This window comes from Monodon monoceros, unplaced genomic scaffold (assembly GCF_005190385.1).
Source record: "Monodon monoceros isolate NGI ecotype Baffin Bay Population unplaced genomic scaffold, NGI_Narwhal_1 Super_Scaffold_20, whole genome shotgun sequence".
In the NCBI taxonomy this organism is placed as follows: Eukaryota; Metazoa; Chordata; class Mammalia; order Artiodactyla; family Monodontidae; genus Monodon; species Monodon monoceros.
In genome coordinates this window covers 46,082,424-46,108,435 of record NW_021703777.1, presented here as the reverse complement: position 1 = coordinate 46,108,435, position 26,012 = coordinate 46,082,424, and the positions used below count along the sequence as shown (strand labels likewise).

Genomic DNA, 26,012 nt, shown 5'->3' with positions numbered 1-26,012 from the left:
TAACCGCTTCCTACGGCAGTGGCAGTGGCAGCCCGGCCCAGCGGTTCATCTCAAAAAAAAAGGAGGTGGGTAAAATCCCAGGCTGTAGACCCGAGAAGCCATTGCTCACAGAATGCTACTATCAAGGACACAGGCTAAAAGAGAAACATTAACTTAGGCACTGAATCAGCTGTGAAATGAGCACAGGGGTAGCAGAAACTCCCCGGGAAGATAAAGGAAAGCCAAAGGTATCTAAAGCTTAGTACTAACAGTGAAATTAGGGAGCTCCCAAGCAGCGAAGGTGGTCCCCAGCTAGCAGACGGATTTAGGATGAGCATGTCACGCCCTCCTCCTTCCAGATCACTCTATCCTCCTCACCTTTGTTTTTCTCCATGGACTCCTCACCTGACTTTTGCTACATTTGTTTATCTGTCCCTCCCTGCCAGTAGAATGCTCATCCCAGGAGAGCCAAGAGTCTGTTTTGTCACGGCTGGCGCCACAGCACCTAGAAAACCTGCTCTGTGGGAGCCCTCAGATCCCTGCTGAGCCAAAGAGTGCAGGGGAGAGTCTACTGTGCCAGGGTGATGTATGAACAGACATGCTTAACATGTCACTTACTTGTTATAAACCGGAAACACTGACAAAACCTGCATAGGAGAAATCATATTAAAAATGATTAGAAATTTGAAAAGGTTCATGCACCCCAATGTTCATAGCAACACTATTCACAATAGCCAAGATACGGAAGCAACCTAAGTGTCCATCAACAGATGAATGGATAAAGAAGATGTGGTGTACATATACAATGGAATATTACTCAGCCACAAAAAAGAATGAAATTTTGCCATTTACACAACATGGATGGACTTGGAGGGCAATATGCTTAGTGAAGTAAGTCAGACAGAAAGACAAATGCTGTATGCTATCACTTATATGTGGAATCTAAAAAAACAATACAAATGAATGTATATAGCAAACAGAAACAGACTCACAGATACAGAAAACAAACTAGTGGGAGAGAAAGAGGAGGGGAGGGGCAAATTAGGGGTATGGGATTAAGAGATACAAACTACTATGTATAGGGACTTCCCCGGTGGTGCAGTGGTTAAGAATCTGCCTGCCACTGCAGGGGACACGGGTTCAAGCCCCGGTCCGGGAAGATCCCACATGCCACGGAGCAACTAAGCCCATGCACCACAACTACTAAGCCTGCGCTCTAGAGCCTGTGGGCCACAACTACTGAGCCTGAGTGCCACAACTACTGAAGCCCATGTGCCCTAGAGCCTGTGCTCTGCAACAAGAGAAGCCACTGCAATGAGAAGCCCGCGCACCACAACGAAGAGTAGCCCCCACTCGCCGCAACTAGAGAAAGCCCGTGCACAGCAACAAAGACCCAACGCAGCTGAAAAAAACCAAAACCAAAACTACTATGTATAAAATTAGCTACAAATATATTATATGGTACAACACAGGAAATACAGCCAATATCTTATAATAATTATAAATGGAATATAACCTTTAAAAATTGTAAATCACTATGTTGTACACCTGAAATTTATGTAACGTTGTACACCAACTATACCTCAATAAAATAATAATAATAAATAAAAGACTATTAAAAGGTAAGAGAAATACATGCAGAATATCAATAGGAATAAAATAACCACTGAACACTGTGGTGTATCTTGGGGTGACAGAGTTAGACTTTTGAAACCTTTTTTTTCTTTTAAACAAATGAACACGTTACAACTATGCTTTTTTTTTTTAACATGCAGAAAAACTCAGGTGAAGATGATACTTTAACCTAAATGGTTACAAGTTCAGAAAATGTTTTCCTTTTAAATGTTTTCAACCAGGTAAAACTTCTACTTTAATATTGCTTGATTTCAGAAGAGTTTTTTTTTTTTTTTTAAATCACTTTTGAGAAAGACACCAAACATTCTGGGTAAAAGCTGGACATCGTGACACAAGTTACCTGAAAAAGCGTCTCCAGGCTGAGGTTTGCCTGGCCCGTGGCATTAAGAGCTTTGATGGCAGGTGTTCTGTAAGGACAATGGTCAAAGGTCACTTGGTACTTCAGGAAACTCCAAATTCCACAAGCTCTCATTTTGGGAGGCTCAATGCAAGGCCTAGCCTCATTATCTCCCTTTCCCCCAAACAGATTCTGGCCCCCATGCATGTTTGCTACCTTGTCTCAAACCACCATGGTGGAATTAATTCAACCCCGTCTGCTCAAGGAAGCCAGGATGATGAAAATGTTTTCTGTGAATTGAACAGTTGCCACCGAACACACGGGTCAGTAAAGCCAAGGAAAAATATATAACTACTTGCCTTTTGGGGATGCACTGACTTATAATTATAGAATTTTCAAAATTAGAAGGGAAATTAAAGCCCCCCCAAAGTTTATTTATTTAAGTGCAGGGAAATGTTTTCCTTCCCAAAAAGTCTTGCATAGAAAACCATGAACCTTGTTCCACCCTTTCCTTTTACAGATGGGTGAACAGAGGCCCAAGAGGCCACCCAGTGAGTCATCAGCAGAGCTAGTGGTGGAATCTAGAACTCCTGACCCTGAGGCCAGAACCAACCTTGTCTTCCCAACACCCAGCCATCTGCCAAGAAGCTCCTTGCCATGCTCTCCACCACATACCACACTCTCCCATCCTGGCCAAGGGCTAAGGTACATTTTCTGGGAGGGGACAGCACCTATAGTCCTCTCCAGTTCCCGTAGCAAGAGGGGCACATTCTCCTGACAGCAAGAAAACACTGCAAACCAGAAAGTGTTTAGAGGCTACCTTCGGTCATCTCTCTTAGGCACTGGCTTCCAATGGTCATAATTTGTCTCAACTCGGAACCACCTGCAACACAGCACATCATCTTGTCTTAGCCAAGGTCATTTGGGACATAGCTAAAGAAAAAGTATAGAAAAATAAAAAAATACCTCTAGTTTCACCAATTAAAGGAAAAAAAAAAAGATTACTGATACAAAATGACCAGAGCCTTTAATTCTACTCACGCTCCATTTAAAGGATCTAGAGGCCATATGTCTGCTGGGCCATCTCTGTTCCTTGTGATGACCACTCCCTCCTGGGGGAATGTGCCACCAACAATGTAATAAACATCAGCCATAAGGGGAGTCTTGGCCAATTCGTAAACAGCTGCTTCAAAGTTTTCTGATTCACTCAGGGTCTGAACAAAAAAAACAAACCAACCTGCATTAGGATCATCATACGTGGCAGTTATCCACACCAACTGAGGCACAGCTGGTCCAAAGCACATTCTCCTGCTCTATTAAGCCACGGCTATAATCTTGAACTGCTCTGACCGCATTCTCTTGTCATCAGGGCTCCTGAGAGGGAAGAAGCCTCGATGGAAAGCCAACAGCAGCAGGGCTTTTCTCACAAAAGAAGAGAACTTTGACAAGTTCTCTTTGGTGAGAGACCCGGCTCACCAAACACAGCCTGCATGATTTCGAGGCAGATCACCCTTGCAAAGATCTCCCCATGTTTCTTCATTCATTTGTTCTTTTAGCAGATATTTCCTGAATGCCTGTTATGTGCCAGGCACTGTGCTGCTGTGGGAACAGAGCCGTGAATATGATGGACCCAGTCCTTGCTCTCCCCAGACTTCCAAAGATGAAAGTCAAGCCAACAGGCAATAGAGACACAATGTGATAAGTGTCAACACAGGAGAAGGAGATGCTGTGGAAGTCACAGCAGGGGACCCATCCTTACCCAGGCCATTGAGAAGGTCCCTCAGGGAGGTATCGCATGAGCTGGGGTCGGAGAGACAAACAGAAGTCAGACCAGAGAAAACGGCGGTTGTGGGGTTGGGAGTGGGCGTGGGGAAGAGAGTTGTAGCTCAATGGGATAGACTGGCAAAGGGCTGGAGATGAAAGACGGCGTGCTGCATTAGAACATCGCGCTGAACTGGGCTTCATCAACACTTCCATAGGTCTGCAGCATGGATGGTTAAGGGGATCACTTTCCAAATATTCAGCTTCAAAAAAAAGACTGAGGGCTTTCCTGGTGGCGCAGTGGTTGAGAATCTGCCTGCGAATGCAGGGGACAAGGGTTTGAGCCCTGGTCCGGGAAGATCCCACATGCCGCGGAGCAACTAAGCCTGTGCGCCACAACTACTGAGCCTGCACTCTAGAGCCCACGAGCCACAACTACTGAGCCCGTGTGCTGCAACTACTGAAGCCCATGCGCCTAGAGCCCGTGCTCCGCAACAAGAAAAGCCACCACGATGAGAAGTTCGTGCACCGCAACGAAGAGTAGCCCCCTGCTCGTCGCAACTAGAGAAAGCCCGTACGCAGCAACGAAGACCCAACACAGCCAAAAGTAAATAAATAAAAAAATTTATATAAGAAAAAAAGTTTAGGAGAATTTCAAGTCCACAGGGGCTTGATCATTTAGAGCAGGACAAGGGCCGGCCAAAAAGGCTAAACCCGGGCAGGGCCAGATCCTTTCACCAGAGATGTGCTCCTGAAAATGTGCTTTCTGTGGTCAGATTACAAGTTATATGTGGCCTGGAACCCTGCTGACTAATAGCGAACCTAAAGCTGATGTTCCTTTTGTTGTGTGTAGAGCTACCTTCTAACGCATTTGTTTTGTTAATTCAGATACTTGCAAATGGAGATTAAGATATCTGCAATTGGAGATTCTAAAAGGAGGGCACATCTCTATCTGCAGAAAAACATATGTCTTTTATCTCAATTAGCTATTGTGGAAAACTCTAGCCTATGACAAAGATTCTCTTCTTGACCGAACTCTATCCAGGCTCCTGGAGCCCTCTTCTCAACTATGCCTTAACCTCAGCCTATAAAGACTTGGACAAACACTATCACAGCTTCTGACAGCTCAAGGCCACGTTCTTACGATGACTGTAGCCCCCTTATAGTGCCTGCCTGAAAAAACTCAAGGCTTCCCAAAGACTTTACAGCTAATACCTGAAGATAGGGCCCCTATGTCGCAGTCTCTGCGGGAGGGTAGGAGGCTGACTTACTTCACATGGACAACTCCCTCCTTTCTACTTTTGCTAATTTTTCACTTCTGTGACTCTACTGTGCTCCCCTCACCCCCTCCCCATTCCCTCATTCTCCCTTTAAAATACTCAGTCAAGTAGAAGTTAAGTTCCATTCACGCTGGACACTTTTCCCTATTGCAATATTGTACTACTGATAAAAATCTGTCCTTAACACTTTAACTAGTGTCCCACTTTATCTTTGGTACTTATTATCAAAAAAGGTGACAGGCATTTTGTAAACCTTTAAATGCTTATTCTTGTCAGGAGCTTCTTACATTAGAAACAACATTGTTAAATGACACAGCATCACAACATGAACACAGTTTAGAACATGACATTAGGGTGAGGTGGGCTCGACAAGAAAAATACTTACAGTGCGGATAAGCCAGCTGACCGGTGAGTGTCTCTGAAAAAGGGCAGCAATCATATTCTCCCACCACGAGCCTTTATCTGCCAAGGATGGAACAATAAGTATATGCTCGAGTTGCTGCCCCAGAGCCACGTTTTAAAATTCCTAAATCTTGTTTCTTTCCCATAGTACAAGTTGATGTGGGAGAAATGGTGGTGGATGAAGAGTGATTTTATTAGCAACCAATTTTCAAAGATGAAGCCCAAATTGTACGGCAACATATAAACATGTATATGTATATGTGTGAGTGTATATGTGTGTATATATGTATTTCATATGTGTGTATGTGTGGGTGTGTATATATAGTCTTTTACCTGGAAACAATAAGTATGTTAAAGGAAATCATTCTATTATATTACTTCATGCAAAATGAAATTATGTAGCTAATAAGAAAAGTGACTCAACAGTATTTGGAAGGGCTTCCCTGGGCTTCCCTGGTGGCGCAGTGGTTAAGAATCCGCCTGCCAATGCAGGGGACATAGGTTTGAGTCCTGGTCCGGGAAGATCCCACCTGCAGTGGAGCAACTAAGCCTGTGCGCCACAACTACTGAGCCTGCGCTAGAGCCCGTGAGCCACAACTGCTGAAGCCTGTGCGCCTAGAGCCTGTGCACTGCAACGAAGAGTAGCCTCCGCTCGCCACAACTAGAGAAAGCACGGGCGCAGCAACAAAGACCCAAATCAGCCAAAAATAAATAAAAATTAAAAAAATAAATTTATTAAAAAACACAGTATTTGGAAGACTGTAGAGCACATATATATTTCAGAACTTTAAGTAAGATTTGGGCTCATTTATTTATTTATTTTTTGCGGTACACGGGCCTCTCACTGTTGTGGCCTCTCCCGTTGAGGGGCACAGGCTACGGACGTCCATGCCCAGCGGCCATGGCTCACGGGCCCAGCCGCTCCGCGGCATGTGGGATCTTCCCGGACTGGGGCATGAACCCGTGTCCCCTGCATCGGCAGGCGGACTCTCAACCACTGCGCCACCAGGGAAGCCCCTATTTTTTTAATGCTTTTTAACATCTTTAAAATTATCTGTAGGGGATTTATTTCCAAAGAAAATTTTTCATTCAAGGAATAAGCATTTCATTCAAGAAATAAGCATCTACTAGCCACCATATCCAGACTTGGTCCAGACCCTTGGAATTTAACCGTAACCAGAAGAAACTAGTGTACCATTAAATAACAAGGTTTTGATAACCATAATAAAGTAAAACAAGAATGTAATCATGAGTGACAAGAGAGGACTCCTCTGAGAGGAGAGTAAGGATAGCCCCTCTGAGTTGTGGACATCTAGCTAAGGCGGGCAGAGCATTCCAGACAGAAGGCATAAGTGTCAAGCCTAAGGCAGGGACAAGCTTGGCAGCTGTCAAGAAACGAAAGAACGCCAGTGAGGTCCAGGTGGAGTGAGGGAGAAGGAGAAGCATAAAATGAGGTGCTGGAGGTGATCACGTAGAGTTTTGAGGTCAGAGTCAGGGCTCTGGATTTGTCACTTGAAATAAAAAGTCAGGGACTTCCCTGATGGTCCAGTGGTTGAGAATCCGCCTTGCAATGCGGGAGACACCAGTTTGATCCCTGGTCGGGGAACTAAGATCCCACATGCCGTGGGGGAACTAAGCCCGTGCGCTGCAACTACTGAGCCCGTGGGCTCTGGAGCCCATGCATCACAATTAGAGAGGAGCCCACGCACTGCAACAAAAGATCCCGTGTGCCTCAACTACGCAGCCAATAAATAAATATTTTTTTAAAAAAAGAAGAAGAAATGGCAAGTCATGGTAGGTCTTAAGCAAGGGAACAACCTGATCATGCAGCTGCAGGGTGGAGAAAGTACAGGAGGGTGAGAACAGTAGTGGGGAGAACAGATGGACAGCTAGGCAGCAACACAGGTGTGATAGCCTAGCAGGGAAGGTGGAGAGAACGGACAGGGAGAGTCTCTTTTTGGTGGTAGAGCCGACAAAACTTAGGGACCGAGGGGTCAAAGAATTCTCCTGGTAGCAATTGGTTGAGGAGAAGTGCCATTCCCTGAGACCTGGAAAATTAGGAGAGGTGTAACTTTGGGTGGAGGAGGTTACTAAGGGCAGGAAAAGGGGAAAAGAAAAGAGCAAGAGATGTGCTTGAACATGTTAAGTTTGGGATGCCTAGGAGACATCAACGTGGAGATGCTGAGCAGGTAGTTGGACACTTCAATCTGGGGCTCAGAAGAGGACCAGCCCAGAGATGTGACAACAATGACAAATACGTCTATGGCCCTTGCTCTGCGCCAGGCATTGCTCTAGATACCTTACATACATGAACTCATTTCATCCTACAGTGGTTATTATCGTCTCTGTTTTTCAGATGAAGAAACTGAAGCACAGAAAGGTTAAGCACCTTGGTCATGATCACCAGCTAGCAAGTGATAGCACCAAGGTATAAACCCAGGCAGCCTGGTTCTGGGGTCTGAGATCTTATCCGCGGCTGGTTAGGTCTCCCACACTCTATGCCATTTGTTAGTCCTCCTCCTTTTCTGATCCTTATTCATATACTAAAGGCACTGTTGGCCCTCTCCATAATATCCAGAAACTTAATTGAGGATCTTAATTATTGCTATTAAAGAAGAGATGTTATTTTATTGTTCAGGCATTTTAACTCAGTCTTCACAGACTAAAGATATAACTAGTTTTCATTAGCTTAAGGTTTAAAGAATTTTTTTAAAGAAATTTGACAGTATTTAATTAAATGTGTATGTAAAAGAATAACTCAGTTACTTTTAAACTGCTCATACCATAGCTATCAGTTAAATAATTTTGTTTACACATGTTTACAGTCATTCTCCGTAAAACTTCAGGAACTGTCATGCTGTGGTTTGGGTACCATGGTTGAGAATTAGTCTCACTCATAGCTGACATTTGAGAAAATGATGAAGAAATACATGAGGATAAAGAACTGAGTCCCTTGGACAATGATATATCCTTAACCAGCATCTTCCTGGTCCAGCCTATGTAAAAAGATAAGAATACATCAAAGGAAACAACAAGTTGATCAGGGGTTCATCAGATGACCGACACTACACTTTAAGAGACTCCATGTACCTGTCTTTCTCCTTCATTCAGTTGCAATTCCTGAAGACAGAGGCCAGAGCTGGCTTATCTCAGGGTTTCCCACATATTGGGAAACTGAGTGGTGTTCCCTGAGATTTAGGGGATGGCAGTGGGGTTATTTAATAGAGCAACCAGGCAAGGACCCAGGAGATCAATTTGAGAACCATCTCTCCCATCAACCAGCTGTCCTTTTATCTTGTAGCCTTAGTTTCCTCCTTTGCATAATGATGCAGTTAATAATATCAACCCAGCCTATCTAATAGGACTGTTGTGAGGGTCTAATGAGAAAACTTAGGAGTAAGTGCACAGAACCCCTTAAAGTGTTTTACTTGTGTAATGCCACCATATATCCTCTGATTACTGCAATAGCTTCCAGTCTTCTGCTTCCATCTTAACCCAACATGATCTAGTCTCTACAGAGCAGCCAATGATAGTTAAGAATATAAAGGTAAAACAGATCTGCTCACTCCCTGGCCTAAACTCTTCCTAGGGCTTCCATTTGGCTTAAAACCCAAACTCCCCCTCATGACCCTGCACCACGGCCTCAGCCTTCCTCTCTGTCTCTACTGTCACTCCCCACCTACTCCATCCTGTAACCACATTTCACAGTCTTTTGTTTCTGGAATGCACCAGGGATGGTCCTCCCCTAGCTTCTGCACACCTGGATCATGTGGGTCAGGCCTTCCCTGACCTTATACCTGCAGTACCTGCTGCACGCCCTCCTTCATTCTCTATCACATCTTCCTGTTTTACTTTCTTGGTAGCATTTATCACTAGCTGAAATAATCTTCATTGCTTACTTGCACGCTGCCCACCTTCCCCCACTAGAATGGAAGCATGTAGCGTGGAAGGTGTTCCATATGTTCTGTTGGGTGAGTGAATGAAGTACTTGGATAAAACTGAACAGGGATAGGGCTAAAAGTGCTTGGGAGTTTGTTTTGATTACCTCGTTCGTCGCCAGAAACAGTAAACTTGTGTGGACTCTGACCGGTCCATAATCCTACATAGCCAATAAAGGTGGTTCCTGTGAAAGCAATCTGAAATCAAGAGATAAGGCATCATCTCAACACTCCAACCAAATGTACATTGAAATCACCTGTTTTGTCCCACAATTCCATGGATTTTTTTTTCTTACAAGTTCCAACATAATAGAATAAAACCTCTGAAATAGCCTTCTAGAAGATTTAACTTTGGGGGTCCATGGATAGAAGTCAGTGGATCTGTGACCTCAGATGGAAAAAAAGGTACATCTTTATTTTCACTAGCCTCTAACTGAAATTTTACTCCCTCTGTAAGTGCCTGTGACTCAAGTATTTTCACATACATAATGGCATCATACCTATGTTGATATGGTATACATACATATCTTGAAATATCATTCATACTTACCACTACTCTGAATTTATGGTAGTTTCTAGACCCACTGCTAAGTTTTACCAGTTAATGTGTTAAGAAAAAGTATAATATTGAAATGGCTGTATTTCAACATAACTGGTTTCTTCGCAATCTCATAACTTTATTTTATGTATTTATGAAACATTATTTTGAGAAGGGATCAATAAGCTTCATCAAAGGGCTCCTCGCAGAAAAAAGAAGCTCCATCCTAGAAGTAGCAAATGGGCTTCCATTTAAAAACGTATGTTGACTCATTATAAGATTAATATCATGCATCTTACAAGCTCTGTGAAGTAAGGGGAAACAAGTGAGACTGTTTGTCAGTAATAATCAAATTTAAATTTTAAATATTAAAAAATTCTTTTACATACATCTTTCATTTAATCCTCATGATTATTCCATGAGTTGTAGGGATCACACCCACTTTTTTTTTTCTTTCTTTCTTTTTTTTTTTGCTTTGCTCCCACTTTAAATGAAGGAAATGAACTCTAATGATTACAAGACACCACTATATCCCTGAGGAGAAAAACAAACTATCAGTTATTTCAGATACCAGACACCCAGCTCACATGGTTCAGTAAAGATGAACTAATACTTTTGTATTTTGAGAAATGAACGGGCCTAGCTTGCTTTTTTCCTAGAAAGCTGAATTTTAAGTCAGTAACTTTTCATTTAATTGTTTATTTCTACCTCGTCTGGTTGTAAAATAAAGCGGCTAAATTACAAGGGGAAAATGCAATGGTCTTAATTTCATAAATGACCTCTTCCCCGAGACTCAATGAGGGTCTTCCATGAATTCTTGCCATTTCCATTCATGGCAGTAAAACAGAAATAAGTCTACCTCACCACTAAAGCCCTTATAAAACATAACTATAGGGGAAAAAGTAATCACACAGTCACTTCATTCACATGGCACACCAACCCTCACATCAGTGTTACTCTTGAAGAGCCAGCAAATTAAAGTTACAAAAATCAAAATCCCTGGTAGCTTCCAAGATATTTTATAACACGTAACTACAAATAATTATATTATTTGACTTAAATATATAATTATTTTGACTTAAATATATAACATTTAATATTTAATATAAATATTTATATTATATTTATAAATTAATTATAAATATATTTATAATATAAATATAAATATAAATTTATATATTTATAAATATATAAATTATAAATATTATATTTATAATATAAATATAATATTTAATATAAATATATAATAATATAATAATTTGACTTAAGCCTGCCTCGCAGAGCTATCGTGAAGATCAAAGGCGGTCCTGTATCTGAAAATACTTTTAAAACTATGAACACTAGATAAGAATAAGGGCTTCATTATTGGATGAATAACCTGTTCTTAATTTAGCAAAGCAATTTATTAGCCAGGAGCCCTCAGCAGAAAGACAATACCCAAGTGTAAACTGTTAAATTCGGTAATAATAGCCTAAGCACCGAGATAAGCCACACCAATAGACCATTTCCCATGAGAGCTCCAGGAGCAACAGAAACAAATGAAGCAACACCTATTAGTTAGGGTGAGTCTAGAGGGAACAGGTGAAATTATTTTTATTGCATTTAACCTTTTGTCGATTTTTAAGAATTTTTGCTCATTGTAGAATAATGGAGAAAAGCATAAAGTAGTAAAAATAATTATTGTCCCCTATTATTATTCAGTAATAATTACAAACATTTTAGCAGATGTCCTTTCAGAACTTATTTTCATGGATATTCTGTCATTGCTACCACTTAAAACCATTTTTGAAGTAAATCTTCAACTACAAATTAAATTGGTAATAGTGGTGAAGTAAAGGAATGAAATTGAGAAAGTAGAAACTTTCACCTTAAATATTTCTGTACCGTTTGAATGTTTTATGAGAAAGTTTTTGTTTGTAAAAGCAGACGACCATCTGAGTATTTCGTACATGAGTTTCTAGTATTTGTGACTCAACCCCTAAATGCAAAGAACAAACTAAATAAAGTCCTTAAACAGTGTCCCCCGCAAAGCCAAGATCTGACTTTTGCATTCTCTGTTCTGTTTCATGCAATGACATGCTTTGTGTACACAATGAACATTGATTACTGCTATCTCTCTAGATATTTACACAGAAATGTGACAATAGTACATACTAGGTTGTACGTTTAAAGGAACTATGATGAAAATAAAATGATGTATATGTATAATTTCTTAAAGATCAAAAATAAGAGTAGTGTGGGTCAATTATACTTTTAGAGTGAAGGACTATTTATTATTTGGCCACTATTTATCAAGCATCTACCATATGCTTTGCATAGATTACTTCATTTAACCTTTATAACTATCTCCATAAAGTAGTTATTAACCTCTCTGGGCTGTAATCTGCAAAATGGGTTTAAGTAATTTCCCAAGTTCACAAAGGAAGTGACAGAAGCAAACTTCAAAGCCAGGACTGTCAGATCCCCAAATTAGGTGTTCCTAGACATTTACACTACCCAGCCCCTCTATTCTAGAAGCAGCCTGAACGTGGGAAAGCAAAGGAAAGAGCTGATTTAGCATCATAAATGGAGACCGATCATACACCCACAGAAATTTCCCTAGGGAAAAGTGATTGACCTCTGTAAGTAGATTCTCAATAATAATAAATGACCCTTGTTTCTACAAGCATAATTGATGTAAATCTCTCTTGTGGTTTTGTTTTTCCAGGAGGGTGACGTTTTTTGTATCTTAAATTGAAAACACAGTTAAGCTGCAGACCATCCAAGTGACGGCTAACTTGGGTTAGCAAGTCTCTCTGATTTCTGAATCTTACACTGTACAGATTATACCTGCCCATTCTTTATGAACTGCACATCCACTGTCAACTTGCGTAAGAAATTTCCAAAAGAGTAATCCAGATTCCGGCCATGATAAATGTTGCCTTTGGAGTCCTGAGCCACAATACTGGTGCAGAATCTGGGAAAAGGGAAAAACTCAACATAAGTGAACAAGAGAAAGGAAATGAGTTTTTCATTTTAAAAATAAGTCCTCGGGCTTCCCTGGTGGCGCAGTGGTTGAGAGTCCGCATGCCAATGCAGGGGACACGGGTTCGTGCCCCAGCCCGGGAATGTCCCACATGCCGCGGAGTGGCTGGGCCCGTGAGCCATGGCCGCTGAGCCTGCGCGTCCGGAGCCTGTGCTCCGCAACGGGAGAGGCCACAACAGTGAGAGGCCCGCGTACCGCAAAAAAATAAATAAAAATAAGTCCTCAAAGTAAAAGTTTTCTTCCTTATAACAGACACATATGCTATATAATCCCTGTGGATCATAATTCAAGATGAAAAAGACAACTGGACACAACAGCGTTCGTTCAGTGTTACTAGACCTCTGCCTTCAGCACACAGGACATTGAAAACATACTGAATGCGAATTTCATCCTAAATCTAAATCTGAAACGGACTCATTCTGGGCTCAGCGAGTTCACTGAACTTTGCTTAGTCCTCTACTTGGCAGTATGTAGTCCATTTAATACACCATTCAAGGTTGGCTCAAGCTCAACTCTCTCTTCTCTGGATTTCTCAGAGCAAACACCATGGCAGCTAACTATTTTGCTCCATAAATTGTTTCACTTTGTCTCCTTGGAAAAAGGGTGAACTATTTAGGAGCTTGCCACTTTTCCTGTCGCCCTTAAAGCTCCCTGCAGAGAGCTAATAAGAGAAAAGGATCTTTTAAGAACTCCCAGCCAGAGAGATATATTTTGAGGAAAAGACGAAGAGGTTTGTTAAGAGGTCTAAAGGTACCATATTCTCTGTGAATATGTAATGTTATGTAAAAAGTACTTGAATATGCCATGTCCAATTCTGGGACAGGGGAAAGATATGTATACACACACACACACACACACACACACACACACGAAATATCCTGAAGGATGTATAGTCATTTCTGAGTAACAGGATTGTGGTTAATTTTCTTTATACTTTTCTGTATTTACTAATTTTCTATGATTACACATTGTCTTTATAATTAAGAGAAAACAAATGTTACCTCCTTTTCTGTTTGTTTAAAAAAGGAAGCTTGGGGCTTCCCTGGTGGCGCAGTGGCTAAGGATCCGCCTGCCAATGCAGGAGACACAGGTTCGAGCCCTGGTCCGGGAGGATCCCACATGCCGTGGAGCAACAAAGCCCGTGCGCCACAACTACTGAGCCTGTGCTCTACAGCCGTGCTCCGCAGCAAGAGAGGCCACCGCAATGAGAGGCCCATGCACTGCGATGAAGAGTAGCCCCCCGCTCGCCACAGCCAGGGAAAGCCTGCACGCAGCAACAAAGACCCAACACAACCAAAAATAAATAAACAAATAAATTTATAAAAAAAAAGAAAAAGGAAGCTTGGTCACGTTTTAATTTTTTCCAAGGTCTCTGATTTTCAAAGAGTTCACGTCAAGAAGCAAACTGATCAAACACTGGAAGTAGCTAAAGCAAAGTCTGTAGACTCTCAAAGGTGATTTTTCAAAATTGGAGAGACAACAATTCTTTCATGTCATGCCCAAATGTTTTGGTGCGAGGTGGCTCACAGCACAGGGAACAACTAGGGAGCCAGGCTCTGCTTTGGGAGATGCACTGCACAGTGCTGGGGACATGTGCTTTTAGCAGCAACTCTGACCACTCACCATGCATCTGACTTTCAGCAAATTGTCCCCTCTGAGGCTTGGTTTCCACATCACAAAAGGTAATACAATCTCCAGTGCCTCATACCCAGTAGGCTCAATAAAGCGTCGCTAGTCTTACTTAACCTGATTCAAAAAGCCTTATGCCATAAATGAGGACAAAACATTTCCTTTGTTAATGCTAGTGGAGTCTGATGGTGCTTTTTCTTGCCAGGCGATTCAGTATATACCTTAATATCAAATCCAAAAGTTAGAATGTTTTTTTACTAGAATTTTTGCTCTAGTTGATTTGAATACAGTGACTCCAACAAAGGAAGAGGAAAATGAAAATAAATTGATTTTTTCACTGAGAAAACCACATGTCAGAATAGGAAAAAGATGGGGGTAGGAGACGAGGAACGGCAAAATTAACTTAGGTCAATTGAAGGGCACTTTAATACATCTGTGTCTTAAAACATTTCCCTGAAGAGGAAGGCAGTCACAGTGCTTCTTAACCTACTCTACCTAGATGTTCTGGGAAGATGGCAGCAGGCAGCAAAGTTTCATTATCCACAGGAAAAAAAATTTTTTAAACATCTTTCGGCAGGGAGAAGCTATTAAGTATCTACAAGATGTTACTAATGAGTCTGGTCTGGTGGCAAAACAGTAAGTCCTGAAGACAGAAACCAAGTCAAATCTCTCTTAATTCCAGGACCTGTTACTGAGCCAACAGAGGCTCTCCCTGTACTTTGCCTGGGATCAACCACACACTCCGTATTGCTTTCCCCTGTGTGTGCCACAGCTGATCATGTCCACTCCGGGTACCATATACTGGCTTGCCCCTACTAGCCAGAACAGTGTAGCCTGTGACCCCAGCACTGGAGGCAACAGGCTGAGAAAGAGGAATCATGATCGCTAGACATGATGAACATGGAAAGTTAAATGCAGTGTGACAAATGAATGCTGGGACAGCCCCCTGCATTATAAGGCTGGGCAGTCATTGGATTAACTTGAGTGGGATTATTCCTAGACTTTCCTGGGAAAGTACATGTCGAGCAGAGTTTCAAAAGTGGGATGCTACCTGGATTGGTGAAGGGAGAAAAGGGGGCTTCAGGTAGAGGAACAGTTCAGTGTTGAGGTCAGAGAAGCTGCTTTCCTTCTCGAAGCTTATAATCTGCTGCTCAGTTTTACCCAGAGAAGCAAAGAGGAAGCACTGGAGGTTTCTGGGCAGCCCGGTCACCACCTTGCTTTTATTACACTGAAAACATGTCTCCTCCCACTCAGATGTGGCAGGAATCCGAGTCAAGTCTCAAATTAATCCGCGCTAGTGCGGGGCACTCACGCTGTGGACTCGTAGGCCAGGTTAAGGAGGATGCAGTCGGCCAGGGTGAAGTTCAGAGCGTCGCACTGGCCGCGGATCTCGTCGGTGAAGGGCTGGGGCAGGAAGAGCTCCAGCTCCCAGGCCGCCTTTCGGATCAATGCGAGGACCCACTTGGGGACAGTATCCCTAGAAATGAAGAACCACGAGAGTGTGTGATCTGCTCAGAGGTTCCGAGGGGTGCGTGTGTGTGTACTGGGGGAGAGGGTACCTAAAGCTCATCCTTAGGGGTGAGTTCTAGGTGCCTCGCTTACCCAGAGAACTCACAGTCCAGGTCCAGCCGGCATCACCCAAAACGCAGCGTCCCGAAGAGAAAAGAACACTCCGAGAGAGGGAAGTAGGGCGACGGAGAGTGGTCCCCAAAGGGGTGGGCCTGGGGGCCCATGAGGCCTGCTAGGGGTGCGGGGCTGCGTCCCCTACTCGGTAGCTGAGCAGCCAGCCGGGGCGACAGCCCGGGCGACAACCCGCGCGCCACCCTGATCCAGAATGGCTGGTGGACTGGCGTGCCACTGGAGACGCCGAACTTGAAAGTCAAACCAGCTGCGCGGGATCATCCCCAGCCCCGGCGCTGCCTGGGGCACTAGCAAATGCCAGCTCTGGTCCCCGCCAGCCCTGCACACGCCAGACAACCGGGGTGGGCGGCATGGGGTGGAGGGCAAGGCTGTCCGAGAGGGAGGGGAGGATCACAAATCTCAGTTTGACGCACGTTGGGCAGCAAGCGTCCGGGCTTTGCCGCTCTCCGACCCCCGCTCACTCCCCCTGTCCTGCACTCACCCGATGATATGCGCCATAGAGGCGCGCAAGAAGTCGCGGTCGAAGTGCTGCAGCACTGGCAGCCAGCGCAGCTCGGGGGCCGCGTCCAGGCTCACGTTGAAGAGCGGCGGGGCGGAGGGCGAGGCGGCAGCCGACGCCTCGGCCAGCAGCAGCAGAGCCAGCGCCATGCGCGCACTCGGACCGGCGGCTCTCATAACTCGGTCGGCCTCAATTGGACCGCTGCCCGCGCCCTGGGGAAGCGCTGGAGGACGAGGAGGAGGCGGAGCCTGGGCGGAGCCGGGAGGGCTGGAGGCGGAGCCCGCGCGCCGCTTGGCCCGGCTAGTCACGCGGGACCCGGAATGGTGAGGGGAGCCGCCTCCCCAAGTCTAGTATCTGCGCTTCTCGCCCCAGTGCCTCCGTGCCGCGACCCCGCCCCCGGCCAAGGGTGCCGCCCTGCTCCAGGTCCCCCGAGGGCGCTAAATGCGGCCGCTAGCTTCTAGCCTCCCAGTCTCCGCCCCATCCCACCCACGTGGTCGGAGAGAGCGTGATCTGCGGCCTGGAGGGCGTTTACGAAACGCCTCCCCACCAAGAGGGAGCCAGCAGAGTCCTATTGCGGTAGGAAGGGCCTTCCCACCCCCGCCTCACTTGCTCTTAATTTAAGTTCTTCAAAGGTTTATCTGGATTTTATAAGGAGAAGGAGAGCTTTTTCAGTTCAGCAGTCCCACTTCTTTTCAGTTACTTTAAAAAAGCTAAAAAGGTAGCTAACATTTATGTGCAAAGTGTTTTGCCCACCCTGTCTCATTTGACCATCAAAACAAGCCAGAAGATACGTTCTCCTGACTCATCCCTGTTTTCCTGATGAGGAGTGTTATGTAATTTGCCCGAGGTCACATCGCTGGTGAGCTAGCCTCAAAGCCAGACTGTCAGAATCCAAATTCCACCTTCACAATCATTAACCTGAAGCAGCCTCACCTTTTCGCGTTCCCAGTTTGGGAGACAAAAGGTGTTAGGCTCAGGAAAATCACCAGACTTAATAAGGGTGGAACATTCTTTAATGGTTAGCACGGTCGTCCGTAGGTAGAGTAAGTGTGTAGGGGAAACTTGGAGAGTTCGCTTTTTTCAGCCCCCTCCCCCAACTAGAATACACCATCACTACCTCTGGTTTTTTCCCATTTTTTAAATTGAAGTATAGTTGATTTATAATGTGTTAATTTATGCTGTACAGCAAAGTGATTCAGTTATACACGTGTACATATGCTTTTTTATATTCCTTTCCATTATGGTTTATCACAGGATATTGAATATAGTTCCCTGTGCTATACGGTAGGACCTTGTTGTTTATCCATCCTGTATATAATAGTTTGCATCTGCCAATCCCAAACTCCCAATCCAGCCTTCCTGCACCCTCCTCCTCCTGGCAACCACAAATCTGTTCTCTAGTTCTGTTTCGTAGATAGGTTCATTTGTGTTATATTTTAGATTCCACTGACTTTTCCCATTTTTGTGGCTTACATGTCACTGGGCTAAAGTTTCAAGCCCCTGTTCCCATTTCTTCCTGGTCTTTCTGTAAAATTTAAGACCCAGGTGTTAATTTGCTCATTTGCAAAACCTGAGTAACAGCAGTTGCAAGACCACCAAATAAGGAATACGCTGCGCCCTCCCAGATTCACCACACCCCTTTCCCTTCTTCCCCTATAAAATCTTGCCCAACCCTCGCCCGGGTGCGACTTCTCTGGTCCCTTTCTCTCGGACCAGTGAACCTCGCCCGGGAGCACTCCCTAATAAAGCTCACTTGAAGCTTTCCTCTGTTTCGCGGTGCCGTTTGTTAAGATCCGACCTTACAAATATAATTTCATATAATCTATTCCTATATTATTAAAAAGTTATACATGTGTTATAGGACAGTTTAAAACAAAGATTAAAGGGAGATCTGGAATTACAAAACTATGAGCCCTCTCCCTTCTGCTGCTTCTGTGCTGTGCAGATTTCAGAGATACTATACACTGATTTCATGGTTTATTTATGGAACTGAATCTACAGTTTAAAAAATACTTCTGTGGAGCGTGCAAGAAGGTAGATGATATATCAGAAACATGGGATGTAATGTTTTTATAGCTGGCATCTCATTTTGTTCAGTTTAAAAGTAGTGTGAGGACTTCCCTGGTCGTCCAGTGGTTGAGTCTCCGCACTCCCAATACAGAGGGCCCGGGTTCAATCCCTGATCAGGAAACTAGATCCTGCATGCCACAACTAAGGCCCGGCACAGCCAAATAAAAAAAAAAAAAAAAAACAAAGTAGTATGGTAGTTTTAAAATAGATCTACATATTCTTCAATACGCTTCCCTTCCAGTGGTGGAGCCTAATTCCACTCCTCTTGACTATGGGTTACATTTAGTGACTTGCTTCTGACATGTAGAATATAGCCAAAGAAGTAATGGTGTCTGACTTCCAAGATTAGGTCACAAAAGGCATTTTGGACTCCTTGCATTCTCTCTTGGATTGCTCACCCTGAAGGAAGCCAGCTGTCACGTTCTGAGGACACTAAAGAAGTCTTATGAAAAGGTCCCTAACTTGAGGAACTGAGACCTTCTACCAAGAACTGGAGAGGAACTGAGACTTCTTACTAACAGTCGTATGAATAAGCCGTTTGGGGAGTGGATTCTCTAGCCCCAGCTAAGCCACCTGAAATTCCTGACCCACAGAAACTGTGAAATGACGTTCATTGCTTTAAGCCGCTAAATTTTGTGGTGTTTTGTTATGCAGCAATAGATAACTAATACAGATCTGGGTAATGCAAGTGGAGTGATACCAAATACCTAGAACCGTGGGTGTGGCTTTGGAACTGGGAAGCTAGAAGGAAGATAGTTTGGTGATTTCTTACAAAACTTAACATACTTTTACCATATGATTTAGCAATCATTCTCTTTGGTATTTACCCAAAGGAGTTGAAAACTCAGGCCCACACAAAAACTTGCACATGGATATTTATAGCAGGATTTTTAAATGGCAAAAAAAGTGAAAAAACCTAACTGCTCTTCGGTAGGGTAATGATAAATTGTGGATTTATGGATAAATAATGGAAAACTATTACAACAGTTAAATGATAGAATCTTCATTTATCCAGAATCTAATGTTGAGTTATAGTCAGCAAAAGGATATATACAATGATACTATATATGTAAAATTTTAAGATACTCAATGATACTTTTATTACACACACACACATACATATACATGCACAAATATAGTAAAAAAAACCCAAAAAACTAAAGGAATAATAGGCATCAACTGCAAAATAGTAGATATCCCTGAGAAAGGGAGACAATGGCTGAGTGGGGCTTCAGTTATACTCTTAACATTCTATTTCTTTAAAACAAACCAAAAAAGGTAAAAATTAATATTGAATAAATCTAGGAAATGGATATGTTTCATTATTTTCTATATGTTTAAAAATATCACAATTAAAATGGTAAAAGAGGAAGATTCAAGTATCCTTAAAGTAAGTTGTGAAGTATCATAATTTGTTCTTAGTTTTCACGTCCTCCTTTTATACTTCCTCTCCTGTAACACTTTCCACAATTAGGTTCCCACGTCATCTTAATTTTCCTTTACCCCTTAGCCAAATTCCCTCTTAAAGCACTCCTGGATCTGATCTTACTATCTAAATAATAGGAATACTAGGTATACCAAAATTGGATCTTGCTGTAAGAATGGAACTAGAGGTGTTTTATATTTAAAAAAAAAAGGGCCATTGGCACTCCTGATTCTCAGGCCTTCAGATTTGGACTGAATTACACCACTGGCTTCCCCAGTTCTCCACCTTGCAGACAGCTGATTGCAGGATTTCTCGGCCTCTATAATCTCCTGAACCAATTCCTATGATAAAATCTCCTCATATGCATAGGGTATAGGAGATATATATATCTCCTATTGGTTCTGTTTCTCTGGAGAACCCTAATACATGCTTAATACACAGAGAAAAGAAAACCCAGTCAGCTATATTCACACCACACTATTTTCATATTGCATATTATACTTACAAAATTGTAAGTTGTAGGAAGCACCATTATTTTATGTATCTTAAAGAGAAACTTGCTGACATTTAAACTACAACACAATGCTTTCTTATTAGAATTTTAAAATGTGTATGTACTGAAAGAATTCTAAGTCTTTTGTCACAGACATTTAAAAATAAAATACCTGCTCTTGTACATGTTTGAGGAAGCAAAACAAATTGGTTAACATATTGCACAAGCTTCTTTGCATTCAAAGTCAGACTCGTGTGAGTCTGACTTGGCTGGCATCCTAGATGCCCATGTTTTTCCATAGCACGCTTGTGTCATTAAGAACCTTGGTATTGCAGCATTTCTTGAGTTCTCCACTCAAAAGGGGACTTCTGGGCTTCCCTGGTGGCGCAGTGGTTGAGAGTCCGCCTGCGGATGCAGGAGACACGGGTTCGTGCCCCGGTCCGGGAAGATCCCACATGCCGCGGAGCGGCTGGGCCCGTGAGCCATGGCTGCTGAGCCTGCGTGTCCGGAGCCTGTGCTCCGCAACGGGAGAGGCCACAACAGTGAGAGGCCCGCGTACTGCAAAAAAAAAAAAAAAAAAAAAAAAGGGGACTTCTGAGGTGTTGGTAATATTGTTTCTTTATCTGGTTGCTGATAACCAGGGATGTATTATTCAACTTGTGAAAATTCATTGAGCTTAAGTACACTTCACGATACTTGCACTTTTCTTCATGTATGTATTATACATCAATAAAGAACTGAAAATTTTAGAAAAATGTTCCACTGTTTTTTTTCTGGAATTTTCTTACCAGCTACTGACTCCCCTTCTGCAAGTTTTGATGCTGGTCCTTGCTTGATCTAAGCAAATGTCAACTTAAGATTTTCAGACCAAGTTCATGAATGTGCATGAATGTACAATTATGTCAAGACTGTCATTTGGCTGCAAAAAATTTTAAGACACATCCCAATTTCATGAATTAAAAATGTGAAAAATGTTTGTCTTAAAATCACGTTACACTGATACTTTGCTTTTGAAAATAATGGCATAGTATTTTTCACATTGCTGTAGTGTTCATACCTTATTATTTTTTTTTTGGCATTTCAAAACTGGCTTTATTTTATTTATTTATTTATTTATTTTTTAAACTGGCTTTAAATACTCATCAGGGTGCCATGCAAAGGGTCTGGGGTGAGAGCTTGTTACATATGAATGGGGGCTGGGGTGACTGAGAGAGAAGGGACCCATCCATCAGGGCAGCTAGGGTGCTCCACCCCAAACCTGGGATAAGGCAACAGAGTAGAGGCCCTCTCCGGAGGGTCCCAGGACCAACTGGGAGCCAGCCCTCCCTTTGAGGTAGATCATCAGGAAGGGAACCGAGGAGGATCTCCCACGGTGGTGGTGACAGGAGGTCACTTCCTCAGTGGTATTGCTGATAGCTGGGGTAGCCTGGGGCCGGGGTACCCTCCTTAGGGGGCAGCTGGCTGGGGTCCTCCAGGAATGGGGGTGCAGTGCGGAACTGCTGCAAGTGAGGACGATGCCAACATCCTCGATGAGGGCCAACAGAATGCCTCCCATTATTGCCGAGCCCACCATGGCCAATGGGCCACTGCAGGCAGCCAGCACAGCCCCGGTCAATGCTCCACTGGTGATGGAGTTCCAGGGATCTTCCTTGCCCCGCAGCCGCACCAGACCGCAGTCGATGGTGGAGAACAGGCTCCCCCGCACCGCGAAGCTACCTCCAATCTGAGGGGCTCGGATCCTCACAGCGTTGACACCGCCTCTCATTCAGTGCCGATTTCCGACAGGGGCATTGCGGAAGCCCTTAATGGCCTGGAAGACTCCACCGCCGATTACACCCATAGTGAAGGCTCCACCGCAGTCATCCACAACTCACCATGGGCAAAGCTCCCAAGCGTACTCCTCCATGGCGCCCTATATCTTATTTTTAAAATAACTCTATCAAAGTGCTTAATGGCTGGACATTCCATCCGAAGTTGCTTAACTAGTCCCATATTTTGATATATTTTCTTGCACCCATTTTTGCCGCTATAAATTATGTTTGCAATGGATATTTCCCCACAATTAGCCTGTGGTAGACATTGCTGGTTGCCTACCCCAAATCTACTGAATACCTCCCTCTCTTCATTGTGAACAGAAGCCCAGTTCTGTTGGGGTTGTTACAGTCCATTTAAGCTGAGGGGGTGAACAATCCTGTTTCCTGCTTTCACGGCTTCCACTGTTGGTAGCGTAGCCATATAACCCAATTCTGGCTAATGAGACTTAAGGGAAGGCTGTTGCAGGGATCCTGGAAAAGCTTTTTGCTTTCCTAGTAAAAGGGATACATGTGACAATGCCCCTTCTTGTTGCCTTAAACTTAGAAGAAATGTCTATGAAGGTAAGGTATTATCAGCTCCATTGTACAGACAAGGAGACCTGGGCACAGAAATGTTGAGTAACTTGCCTGTGGTCATACAGCTGTCAGTCGGCATTCAAATCTTAGTGTGTGGCTCCAACACACTAAGAATGACAAAGCAGAAAAGGAGCCCAAGATCTCGAAGGCATCACTGAGCAGCTGAACCCAGGCCAGCAACTGTTTACGTCCAGACTTATGTGAGACTCCAATGTGGTTAGACTATTTTTATTTATTGGCTGCATCAGGGCTTAGTTGCAGCACCTGGGATCTTCTTTGAGTCATGTGGGATCTTTCATTGCAGCGAGTGGGCTCTTTGTTGTGGTGCGCGGGCTTCTTTCTAGTTGTGGCCTGCAGGTTTTTCTCTCTCTAGTTGTGGCGTGCAGATTCCAGGGCATGTGGACTCTGTAGTTTGCGGCACGAGGGCTCTCTAGTCGAGGTGCGCGAGCTCAGGAGTTGTGGCGCAAGGGCTTAGCTGCCCTGCGGCACGTGGGAACCTAGTTCCCCGACCAGGGATCGAACCTCTGCATTGGAAGGCGGATTCTTTACCACTGGACCGCCAGGGAAGCCCCAGACTATTTTTAGATATACTCTGTTACTTGCAGCAGAAACAGACCCAAACACATCTTTTGAGCTGCCATATTTTGGACCATTTTCTTTGATTAGACTCTCAAAGTGGGTTTGAGTCAAATATTATGACTATTTTTAAAGGCTCTTGGTACACAGCACTAATTATTTTCCCTAAGAATTGTACTAACTCAGCACTCTCTTAGCACTGGGTATTGCTGACTAGAGTCAGAGGGTGTCAAACTAAGGATGACTAGCACCATCAATAAACCAGTGGAAGAAGGTGAGACTATAACTCCTCTGGAGTATTTTCAAATCAATCCTTGCCTTGCTTTTAAGGTGCATTCCTCTTGTGGTTTAAAAAAAAAAAATTCATGAGTCTTAAGATACATTATTCCCCAGCCTCAAATAAGTTATTTTGTTTCTTACACAATAACACAAATCAAAACACAGGTACTGTAAAAGACTGAGAAAACAAACTAGAAAGAAAAAAAACCCTCACATGTGATCTCAATACCAAAGAAAATCACTTTACTATTTGGTGGCTTTCTTCTTGGGCTTTTATTACTCCCCATTTTCTTACAAGTGTAATTGGATTACACTATAAGTATTTTTATATTTTGTTCTTTTATAATAAGCATTTCCTATTGTAAATATTTTAATGGTTGCATAATATGGATAAATCATAGTTTATTCAACCATTTCTGGATTAACAAAACAACAAAAACAGAATCTGCAGAAGGAAGTAAAGTTACCACCTCAGGTATGTGCTATATACAAATATATGGTATTTAAATTGTACAGAATTAGCTATGCTCTCAGTTTTTCTGTTTTTTTTTTTTTTTGCGGTACGCGGGCCTCTCACTGCTGTGGCCTCTCCCATTGTGGAGCACATGCCCCGAACGAGCAGGCTCAGCGGCCATGGCTCACGGGCCTAGCTGCTCTGTGGCATGTGGGATCCTCCCGGACCGGGGCACGAACCCGTGTCCCCCACGTCGGCAGGCGGAATCTCAACCACTGTGCCACCAGGGAAGCCCTAGATATCTAATCTTTGATGAGAAATTTACTGAATGCTTTCTTTGTGGAAAATACCATGCTAAGAGCTTATAAACGTTAGTTGTCAAAATTCTCAAAACAATCAATGAGGTAGGTGGTATTTTATTTATTTATTTATATTTTTGGCTGCATTGGGTCTTCGTTGCTGTGCGCAGGCTTTCTCTAGTTGTGGCGAGCAGGGGCTAGTCTTCGTTGTGGTGCACGGGCTTCTCATTGTGGTGGCTTCTCTTGTTGCAGAGCATGGGCTTTAGGTGCGGGCTTCAGTAGTTTCGGCACATGGGCTCAGTTGTTGTGGCTTGCGGGCTCCAGAGCTCAGGCTCAGTGGTTGTGGTGCACGGGCTTAGTTGCTCCGTGGCATGTGGGATCTTCCCGGACCAGGGCTCGAACCTGTGCCTCCTGCACTGGCAGGCGGATTCTTAACCACTGCGCCACCAGGGAAGCCCTAGGTGGTATTTTATTTACAGAGAGAAGACAGACAGGAGTTATATCAGGTATTCAAATATTTGTTGAGCACCTACATACTGGGCACTGAACTAGCATCAAACAGCATAGAAGTCTGCCTTCTGTGGAGCTTATTTTCTAGAAGAACTTGGTAAGATCACATATATATCAGTATTCTAGATTTACACATTACTTTATATATATTATGAGTTCGGACAATGTGAATTCATCCCTGAAATGGACCCATTCTCAGTGTTGACAAAAATTTGAGACTAAAAAGCTGAAGTTCAAACCCTGGTGACTTCTTCAATGTATAAGTCACCCTGAAGGTTACTCTGCCTTTGCTGGCAGCATCCTTGTGAGGATCTGACCTCCAAATTTAGAGCAAACAGAAAGTATTCTCAAGAGAAGACTTATAAAATAATAAAAGGAACCTACTACAGGATTAAGGAAGTAGAAGTTAAGGCTATAGCTTTTAAAGCCAGATACCTAGCTTCCATATAAACCTCAGTTAAGAGTAGTAGAAGAACAGAAGTCAGAACACAGAATGGACTGGGCTCTTGGCAGCTAAGTGGGGTGGGAAAGTCTAGGGGAAGGATGGAAGTTCCAGGCATCATCACAATCCACACAGCAAAGCTACAGACCCTAGGTAGCTGGCCATTTTGAATTTTATTTACTTCTCTCTGGAGCTAGACACATAAGGAGACACCCAGTTCAAAAATTCAAAGAGAGAAGAGAGGAGTTTCAGGTCTGAAACGTTCAAACGTGCATCGGACACTTCCTGTGAAGCTGCTGGGGGTTGACTGAGGGCTCCTCTCACTAGGCCAGTGCAATTTAATCAGTAAACCGCGAGGTCTTCATAACTAATCCCCAGTGGTATGGAGCGTCTTAGGAAAAGTCACAAA

General features: G+C 43.4%; 1 protein-coding gene and 1 pseudogene across 26 annotated transcripts in view; both read right to left on the bottom strand.

The window, feature by feature from the left end:
* The window catches only part of NAAA (N-acylethanolamine acid amidase), a 70,324-nt gene extending 53,325 nt beyond the window's left edge, over positions 1-16,999 (bottom strand). For 15 of the 26 annotated variants that reach the window (XR_003795436.1, XR_003795437.1, XR_003795432.1 and 12 more), the window contains exons 1-9: positions 16,647-16,999; positions 15,837-16,001; positions 12,700-12,826; positions 9,440-9,530; positions 5,378-5,454; positions 2,993-3,165; positions 2,772-2,834; positions 1,955-2,021; positions 598-626 (exon numbers count right to left, since the gene is read on the bottom strand). Coding sequence is in view for 8 of the 26 variants with exons in the window: in XM_029234556.1 (XP_029090389.1) it covers positions 598-626; positions 1,955-2,021; positions 2,772-2,834; positions 2,993-3,165; positions 5,378-5,454; positions 9,440-9,530; positions 12,700-12,826; positions 15,837-16,001; positions 16,647-16,840 (986 nt within the window). In the remaining 18 variants the exon portion in view is untranslated. The remainder of the gene's footprint in view (positions 1-597; positions 627-1,954; positions 2,022-2,771; positions 2,835-2,992; positions 3,166-5,377; positions 5,455-9,439; positions 9,531-12,699; positions 12,827-15,836; positions 16,002-16,646) is intronic. The other 11 variants (XR_003795441.1, XR_003795440.1, XR_003795444.1 and 8 more) reach the window with 1 other exon arrangement.
* Positions 17,000-22,050: 5,051 nt separating this feature from the next.
* Positions 22,051-22,559, bottom strand: LOC114902266 (annotated as a pseudogene).
* Between the last annotated feature and the right edge of the window lie 3,453 nt (positions 22,560-26,012).